General features: G+C 37.6%; 1 protein-coding gene across 4 annotated transcripts in view; it reads right to left on the bottom strand.

The window, feature by feature from the left end:
- Window positions 1–946: 946 nt before the first annotated feature.
- UNC80 (unc-80 subunit of NALCN channel complex) overlaps window positions 947–10,175 on the bottom strand; it is a 225,416-nt gene continuing 216,187 nt past the window's right edge. For 3 of the 4 annotated variants that reach the window (XM_040476106.1, XM_040476107.1, XM_040476109.1), the window contains 4 exons: window positions 5,300–5,381; window positions 4,302–4,413; window positions 3,493–3,692; window positions 2,157–2,423 (listed from right to left, as the gene is read on the bottom strand). In XM_040476106.1, the coding sequence (XP_040332040.1) occupies window positions 2,157–2,423; window positions 3,493–3,692; window positions 4,302–4,413; window positions 5,300–5,381 (661 nt within the window). Of the gene's footprint in view, window positions 2,424–3,492; window positions 3,693–4,301; window positions 4,414–5,299; window positions 5,382–10,175 lie in introns of all 4 variants that reach the window. The other variant, XM_040476105.1, reaches the window with a different exon arrangement.

Here is a 10,175-nt window from a genome sequence, read left to right as displayed (position 1 = left end):
GAATTCTTGTCATATATTCAAGTTTTTTTTTTTTTACTCCTTTACTTTTTAAATATTTGATACGATTATACATAGAGAATTTGAATCGAGAACCAAAAAGCTGGAACAAAGTGCACACATATAGAGACTCATACAGCCCAGACAGTTGTAATTACCAAACGTAAGGCCTCTAACACTAATTGAGCAGCATAATTTTTTTTTAAATTTTTTTTTCAACGTTTATTTATTTTTTTGGGGACAGAGAGAGACAGAGCATGAACAGGGGAGGGGCAGAGAGAGAGGGAGACACAGAATCGGAAATAGGCTCCAGGCTCTGAGCCATCAGCCCAGAGCCCGACGCGGGGCTCGAACTCACGGACCGCGAGATCGTGACCTGGCTGAAGTCGGACGCTTAACCGACTGCGCCACCCAGGCGCCCCAAGCAGCATAATTTTTAACAGGCAAAATATATCAGCTTAGAAAGAATCATAAAGCCACCTTATACATATATTTCTGCACTCGAGAATTAATTCAGCATCAAGTAAATGTTCTGAAAATTTTGTAAAATTTTGAAGAGGCCGTTTACCACCTCTGTTTTCTCAAGTTTTAGATGTGAAAGTTTTCATTTTATCCATTATCTTTAACTCACAGGTGTCTTTCATTCTCTTAGGAAATGGGACACAAAACCCCAAATAATATTTGAAAGTATAAATCACAACATAAGCAATGCCTATTTAATAAGCAATTTTAACAAAAAAAAAAATAATCTTCCTTTGTGATTTGGGTGAGTTTAGCAGGTCTCTCTATAAACATACTTTTCATAGCCAACGTAGTTAAAAGTTTAAGCACACAGAATGTACTTTCGATTCACTGCCATATAATCAAAATCTATAACTTCAGTTGGAGGACTAGAAGATGCACACACACACGTGTGTGCATACACGCACCAATTTACATACATATATGAGTTTTTATATGCTTAGTAGTTATGTAACAGTTTTCTAATGTAAACTGTTAAAATTTTGAAATTCAGTTTTGAACTATATGATGCCAAGCCCTACTACAGGATCAGTAACACACTGGATATGGCCTCACAAGTTTTCTAAGTTTTATGCTCTTCTTGAAGTAACTGAACTTCAGGTTAAAGTACACAAACCGACTGTGCCTATGAAGAGATTGCTCACTTTATCATTTCTCCTCATAAACATAGATGTCTAAAGGATAAGAATATTGTTAACACTGAGAAAAAGTTATTTTACCAAACCAATTCTAACAACAATAACCTCAATATCTAAAAATATACCCTCGAGGGCAGGCACAGGATACTGGAATCACATTTCCCAATATCTCCTCATCTTGGCATTGATGTGGTAATGGCTAGAAGTAGGAATACCATACGTTTCTAGCTAGAATATTTACATTTAGTTTTCATTATAGTATAGGCTGTTTAGGTTCTTAATTCAAAATTGTGTAGTTATTTTTAGAATATTTTCTCTCTAACATGATTATGAAATGGAACGATCTTAGGGCTTTAGCATTTTGATTTACAACATGCAAGGTAAATGACGGTTGAAAAATAAATATTGAAAAATCCACAGCTTTAAAAATAGTATTTTCTTTTTGTAAATGGCTGTATTGTTGGTCAAAGCAAAAGTGGCTGCAGGCTTATTTATTATTTAGTCTCCTCAAACTAATATTTTCATTACTTATTATTTTTATGTAAATTGCTATGCATACAGCCACCTGATTTAATATTTTTGAAACTATAAAAATAAACATTTGCATGAGATGTATAATGTGAGTAATCTCAAAAATTGCATTCTCTTTTTAGAACATATTATTTGTTAATATTCCTAGGTAAGCAGCTCCATAATAGTATATATTTTTAACTGCTCAAGGCTTTTTGAATCATAAACAATGTGCAGTGAAATGGCTCTTTCCTCTTATTCTTCCCTGGTTTTTATGGTCTTCACACAACCAAATTCTCTTAGCCATTCATTTTTTAAAGGTGTTTATGAAACAATGTGCGCATTAGCAGCAAAATCTACTGAGATTTGTGTCACCCGTTGGATGTAAAGTGCTGTGTCTTCATCTTTTCCGAGCAAAAGTAGTCACCTTTGAGCAAAGCGATCCCTTCTACATCTCATCTACACCTGCCACTCTTACAAGATCCAGAATTAAACATGAGACTCATCTAGGTCTACATCAGTCTCCCCCAGCTCAGTGGGCGTAAAAGTGAACTGGCTGGACAGCAGGGGGTTCTCCATGCCATTTTCCTCACTGATGTGAAGGACGGTGTCTCCGTGCTGTAGGAGGATGGATGTCTCAAGGCCTGTGAATTCATCAGGGTCTGAGAGTTGCGTAGAGAGGGGGCTGTGTGCTGTAGCACCTTGCACTTCTGTGTCCTCCTTCTTTTCTCCTTCTTCAGCAGGGAGGGTCTCACTCTGTGACCAAAAAGATCATAACATCATGGAAAGGTAGGATAGGTGCCAGGGAAGAGCATCAAAAATATTGTTGTCTACTTGAAACCGGATAAGAAATCACACGGCCAGTCCCCAGTTGTAGCATTTGCCATATGTGAGCTCTTCTGTGGGCCCTTTCAACTTTGTAAACCTCTGTTTTCTAATCTGTAGCATGAGCGGGTTTTTTTGTTTTGTTTTGTTTTGCCCTCTTACCTTGTTTGTAGACTGTGAGGTAATAGGAGGGGATGGTGTTACAATGCTTTTTAATTGTTAACGACTATACAATGTATGTAGTGACATTGCCCCTTCTTTAAATACCACTGGGAAGAACATGGGGACCTATGGGAATTCACTTATGAAACATTGGAAGAAGAAAAAAAAATTAAAACCACAAGAAAAATATCAAAACAATGAGGAAAAAGGTCAGAATACGAAGTTCCTCTCATCTCATAGGATACAGAAGGCTCTCGTTTTTACGGCTTCTAAACTGGTAACTTTATTTTCCTTTTAAATTTTTTTTTTCAATGTTTTTATTTATTTTTGGGACAGAGAGAGACAGAGCATGAACGGGGGAGGGGCAGAGAGAGAGGGAGACACAGAATCGGAAACAGGCTCCAGGCTCTGAGCCATCAGCCCAGAGCCCGACGTGGGGCTCGAACTCCCGGACCGCGAGATCGTGACCTGGCTGAAGTCGGACGCTTAACCGACTGCGCCACCCAGGCGCCCCTATTTTCCTTTTAAATTGAACCACCTTTCAACCAGGTATTATATATTGGTTTTCAATGGTTATTTTAGCTGGGAAATATTTTCTCTTAAGTTTTTCATAACAAAGAATACCAAGGTTTCTCTTATTCCTTCTTAAGCAGCTGTATTCCTGACCATATACTTTATATGGATTTTCTTGTTCATGATGAGAGGACGGTTGTCTGTCTGGGTAACAAAATGTTACAGACTCAGACTTAAATTAAATGTAATAAATTTGCATATCCATGTTGCTCATAGACATAAGTGGGCAGGGAGCAAGCCTTGCCAGTTTCGGTAGAGCCCTCACCTGCTTGGGAGACAGGCTGTGAAGATCAGCAACCACAATGGCAGGGGAAGACGTGAGGACTGGTTTGTCCATTCCTTCTGGTTTCCTAGATGGAGCTGGGCTGCAGCCTTGTGGCTGGCCTATAGCAGGAAGTGTTTCTGTTGGGGAAGCTGCTGGTTCTGGCTGAGCCTCAATGAAGGTCACAGAACGTTTCTGATCCGCTGTAGGTCAGAATTAGAGCAGTAAATACGGAAAAAAAAAAATGTTGTCAGTGCTTAAAAATTAGCTTTGACCACTGTTTCCTGGCTTTTCTTTATGAAGACACTGCTGGCTTATTAATAAATGAGAACATATTTGACTATCAGGTACATGTTTTGATTTCACCTTCTTTCCTATAAAGAGTAGGACTTGGGTAGAAAAAAATCATTTTTACATAAAAGGCTTAATACAAGATTTCCATACAGGGTTAGGGGAACTTGGTTATCACTCATAACAACTACCAACAAGACTTCAAAGTCCCTATTATTCATCATTTCATTGTCTTTAGTAAGACACAAACTCAGTTCCTCTACTTTCTAGAGTCAAATCTCATAGCATTCATGGTTTACCTTGAACTCTTCCATTTCCCTAGGTTCATAGCGTAGGCATAGGTAGGAAAAGTGAAAAGAAGAAAAAGCACTAAAGTGTTCTGGGTGACTTCTTCCCTTATCCTAGCATGTTACCGTAGGTATGCTCATCTGCATGCGCTCAGGGTCTACAGACCTTCCCGACTGGGTTGCATGACATCAATGTGTCAATGGTACAGTCAGAAGGGACACAGGAGGCCTCACCAGATGGCTTCGTTTTAGGTTGAATGCTCCTGCGGGTGGTTGAGAGCCGAGCCCCATGGCGGTTTTTGGGTTCAGTCTGGGTCTTCTGACGTGATAGTAGAGGACGTCTTAGCTAAAGAGAACAGGCAGAATAAAGCTGGCAAGAAGGGTCTGACTGCCTGGGAGGAAACTGTGCTCAGAGGATTCTGACTATGGTGTATTCTTTACGGGTTTCTGTGGATGCTTATATTTGTAGCTGATAAATTAAACTTCTTTCTGCATATGTAACTATTGCGTATTTGAATCTGGCATCCCCTTTAACCAATTCTATCTCCCAGTTATTAGTTCTTTATGTATCCTAAGGACGTAGATTAACATAATTTCAAGCAGTCATGTGGGAATTTCAGAATTACTGCTTATCAACTGGCCTCTACTCACCTAAAAGTCATAGTTAAACACATGCTTATAACGCTCAAGGGGAGGTTCATGAAAAAACTTCAGATGCTGAGAAAGCATCTGGTATCCAAATCAACGTTGAGAAGCTCCAATCAAAGCAACAGTGCAAAGGCTCATTTAAGTTTGTATTTAAAAAGTAAAGGAACCCCACCTAAGGAAATTTGTAAAGATGATCTTTACTTTAATTTCGATTTTAACCTGAATCATTACTCTGGAAATGAGTACGTGTATGCCTGTATACAGAAACTGGCCTTGAATCAACTTTATTACCAGCCCTCCTTGCTCAGTCAGGTTGGTTGGGAAATAAGGTTTCTGAATAGGGAACAGACAGACGTATAGGCCTACTTACTTTACTAAGTCATCAGCTTTGCTAATAAGATTCAAAGCCAACATAGAACTAAAACTCTCAGCTTGCCCAAGTACTTACCACATTTTAAAGTTGCTCTGTACAGCTTATTTCAGGTGGGAAGGCAATATATGATCTGAATACAGGTGGGCATTAAAAATTAAATAGAGCTTTCATTTCGTAGAATCACTCTCCTGCCCTTTCAGGGTCTGCTTACCTGCCTCAGGCCCCTCTTCCTCCCCAGTGGCTGCTGAATGAGGAGGTTCTGTTGGCCAGGCTCACTCTGGACACTTGCCACCCTGTCGAGCATCAACAGTGTTAGTGTGGACCCTGCGGAGACTGAGAAGACCATCCTCTGGTGGGTGGTAGCCAAAATCACTTATATGAAACAGTCACTTCAAAGATACCATTATCTTTGAAGGAAGGTCGGGAAAGGATCCCTGGGATGGGAGATTTCAAGGGTTTGGGAGGGAGAACGAGGCCTTACAGCCCCACGCTGCCAAAATTGAGATTTTTGTTTTCAGTCACTGATGCCATATCTATCATTGAGCAAAACATTGGTTCGATCACACCCCTGGTTTGGAAGCCACCATAAAGTTAAAGATGTCATATACTAATCTCAATTTTTTTTTTTTTTTCCAAGGGGAAGGGAAAAGGTGGTGACAAACAAACACAAACAACTCTATCACATGGATGGGAACACCTTCTTTAAAATTTCAATTCAAATGAAAATAAGATGGACAGATATCAAACACATCAGACACAGAATCCATTTGGGTGAAGGGGCACATTCAACACATGTTTGCAGCCTGAAGTCTCTGTGACTACTGAGTAAATGGATAGTCACATGGGTAGACAATTCAAACGTTTTTTAAAAAAAGATTTTAGATTTAAAAGGCCGGCGAAATAATTAAGCTATCAGTAGAACTCAGAAGCTTAATTAAGTAATATTGAGTAGCTGCACTCAAACATATTGTACAGTTTATAAAACAACCACCTGCTCCCCCCAAATTTGCTGTGTATGTGTGCATTTTATATGCAAAAATGACTATTGACAGTGGTCGCTATTTCAGTATTGGGTGAGGTGGAAAATATTGTCATGGGCCCATGATCCATTTTCATTCTGCATGCATGTATAATAGGTATTTATACTGGAAAACGGGGGTGAAAAAAGGAAATGTATTGTGCCCCAGAGAACATTGTAATCCTACAGATGATGCCAATGTGCTTATTTGGTTAATTACTGCTTTGCCTTTGCAAAAGGAGAGTCATCTACAAATAGGCTTTAGAGTAAAACATTCAGAGGAATCCTTAGTCAACAACTGTCCAGGAAAAAGAAAGACTATATTCATTCATTTCCATTTTTTTTAAATGAACTATCTAAAGTATCTAGCTGTAGTTACAGGGAGAGAAATTGATGGCAAGATGGACAATCAGATGTTTCCCCTGTTAACAACTAGTTAACCATCGTATGGTTGATAGTCACATCTGTCATTTTTTAAATGTCTTACTCATATTTCCACTAGAAGAAAATTAATGATTCCCAAATGGAGTTTATCAAAGTTTTTATGAAATAAGGATGTAAGTATAATTGGCCATTTGGGATACACAATACAAAGTTCCAGAGTCCCCAAAACAGATGCTTTTTAAACATTCTTGTCTCTTTAATGTCAAGTTCAAAAGATCAATATACATTACTTTTATACATATATGACCTTATATCATATATGACCTTTCTATGAAAATTATCCAAATGAACAATGCAATAAATTCCGATAAGCAATCCAGACTCTGTTGCTGTTTGAAGTGACATCTCCTTATTAATTATACATTTTAACATGTGTCTTAAATTGGAAAGAGAATTCAATTACATATGCACAAAAGTAGAAACAAGTTTCTCTCAAATACCAAGCAAAGCTCTCTTTGGCATGGTTTCTTCATTGACATCTAAATGTTACCTCAGTTCCCTTGGCCAAAAAGGGAGGTTAATACTTACCACCTACCTCCCATTAAGGTAGAGAAAAGAAGTTAGTTGATGTAAAATGGTTTGAACATGAAAAGGGATGTATAGAACATGCTTCTTTGTTTTACACTTGATATTTGTAATGAGTTTATTGCTTCTAGAACGCTAAAAGGAAGTAGGTTATAAAATGTCTTGAAAACAATTGGGCTGAGAAAATGAAATTGAGGCAGTCCACTTGTCTCATTTTTATTCAGTAATCTGAGATTGTGAGAAAAGAAAATGGCACGAGAAAAAAAATACACGTTACTCAGGGAGTGTTAAATGTCAAAGCATAATGGTAATTTCATGATGATTATTCCAAGAGAGGATCAGAAGCATAAAAATTTTCTCTATGGATAGAGAGGCTTATATCTAAGAAATGAATCAAGTTTATAGCTTTAGCAATTAGCTGTTCTATGTAAATGATCTAGCATTTCATCAGTGGAATGTACACATTAAAGATGAAATTACAGAACATGTCCTTGGAAATAGTATATCCCAGCTAATAAATTATATTCTCCCTAAACATGTGGTGCTAACATGTTGGTACTGGGGACATCCAAGTCTGGCTTAAATGTGTACAGTTAGGCCACATTAATAATAAACAGCCAGAGAAGTTAATAATGGAAGTAATTTATGCAGAACACATTTCTTTCTCTCAGGTCTATATCAAATTGGAGTTGCATAGAAAAAGGAGTTTCAATTTAGCTTCTCTCTGAGTCATGTACTGTATTAGTAGAATGTAGCATTTATGATTTGTGACCATAAGAATGTACAATACTAAAACCAACCTGGAGCAGACCAAGGTGTCTGCCCTATGCACCTCTCTAAAGAAAACTGGTTTCTTGTAAATTTTAATCTTGGGAGTGAGAAATGGCTGATTTTCTACTGTTTGACAGTAGAATAGGTTAACTTATAGAATAGGTTAACTAATAATAGGTTAAGACAATAGAGATAAAAGGAAATAAAACTTTCTAAATTGAAGCTAAAATTATCCTTTGTATTTTGAGTCACTGAAAAACATGACCATGGCAAACCATACAATGATCTGGATTGTAGAGAAGTACATGCACTTGGGGCTTAGCAGAATTTTGACTCAACTGTCTATGAAAAACAAAAACACCTTACTCAAAATGCAAGGAAGTAATTTATAAGCTAGCAAAGTTTAGACAATGTTAGGAGAACAATTATGGCACAAATGACTTCTTTTCCCCTGTTTCAGCCTGATGGCCTGAATTATAGTGTAGAAATATGTATGCATCTCCTGAGTGGGACATATACCAAAATGGTACTTCTTAAAAGAAAGGAGAGGTGAGTAAGGGGATATTCAGTAATGTAATGAAAATATAATATGCAAAAATGTGATCACAATTCATATCATTTATCCTAAATTACAAAAAAAGTATAGATTGAGACATTAATATATTTCATAAGTGGAAGCTGTAGGTGAGACTAGCACAAGGAAAATGAATTAGTATTTTCATTGCCTTCACCTATGCTTTTAGTTTCAATTTTAATATGTTAGAGAAATCTAGAGGCGGAATACGAGACACAAAGCATAGCCATTTACCTGGAGTGATTGCCTCGTGATAGGAATGCATAAAGCCTGCACCAAAGGAGCTATAAAGCATTTGTAGAGCACAGGGATACAAACAGGAGACAAAATTCTACTTCTCCCTTTCCCAATAAAAGAGCATTGTTTAAAATTTACTTAGCCTCCACAGTGTCGGGAGCAAGAATTTCTGTCTACTTAAAAGTCCTTCTGGCTGGACTAAGAATCAAATTGACATGAGACAGGTTAACAGGAGAAAAGCAAATTTAATAGTGCACATATGGGGTATCCACATAGACATGGGAATTCCAAAGATAGGCAAAATGAGGTATAGGTGTTATTCTGAACTAAGTAGAAGGGGTTTGGGGTCTGGGATTCCAGAGGAAAGTATGTACTTCACAGGGCAATAAGAAGAGCAGGTATTTGGTAATTAGATGTTTGCTCTGCCATACAGATGGGTTGCTCAGATAAAATTTATCTCTATTAATAACACTTATTCTGGGAAAGACCCCCAATTTAGATTCTGCAGTGTGGTTCAAGAAGGACAAAAGTTTCCCTTGATGCCATGGGGTCTCAAGTGCCCTCAGCTCAAAATAATCCACTGGCACATTCTGGAGGGGGTCTGTCCAGAACCCCCTCACCAACATCCAGAAAATGTATTTTAAACGCCACAGAATTTAGAGATTAGTGGCTAGAGTCAAGAGTAAAACGGGAGAATAGTCTGGACTTTAGATAGCCAGTAAGAACTGAGATAGCATTGGCAAAGGGCGTATCTGTGTATCACAACACACATTTTCTTAGCTGTTCATCCTCAGCTACATGAAAAGGTTTCTATATTTTTCTAAGTACTTGGAGACTACTTGCCTAGTTTTCATACTTTGAAAATGTGGATGATCAAGACATGGGTTCTACTAAGTAGGTTATCTTCATTTTGTCTCACCCAGGCTTGTTCAGACTTGAGCCACGTTCTTATTTTTCATTGTGATTGAAGTTACCCTTACAGAATCAAACAGCATTATAATATTTTTCTAAAATTTATAATTGACTGTTAATCTGTGCCTTTAAAAGTATTCTAATGTGTCCAAACAAAATCTAATTTTCCAGTATACACATCCAGGCTAAAGTGCTTGAATAACTTCTGTATGTTTAATTCTTCTGGAGAGAAAACATGATTCACAGTGTGTGTATTTAGGGGCATATACAGAGAGAGAACATCTACAGTGAGTTTCTATGCCTTTAAGAGCAACACTGTCAAAAGAAGAGAATCACTCATGGGATATTATTTTATCCCGTTTATTAATTTCCAAGAGAAAGAATCTTTGCTCCATAGTGTAGTACTTCTAACAGGCTGATATTTCCCGTGATGAGTATTTAAAAGAAAGCAGATAGCACAGGTTAGAAAAAAAGTCCTGGAAGAAATTTTCAAAAGGTCTGCAGAGTTTTTATTCTTTTCTACCTATTCATCAGATCACCTTAGTTATCTGGTCTCTTCCTTTTTTTTTTTTTTTTTTTTTTTTTTTGGGTCTCTTCCTCATTTTT

This window comes from Herpailurus yagouaroundi, unplaced genomic scaffold (assembly GCF_014898765.1).
Source record: "Herpailurus yagouaroundi ecotype Mexico unplaced genomic scaffold, PumYag 140, whole genome shotgun sequence".
In the NCBI taxonomy this organism is placed as follows: Eukaryota; Metazoa; Chordata; class Mammalia; order Carnivora; family Felidae; genus Herpailurus; species Herpailurus yagouaroundi.
This window is presented reverse-complemented; position numbering and strand designations above follow the sequence as displayed.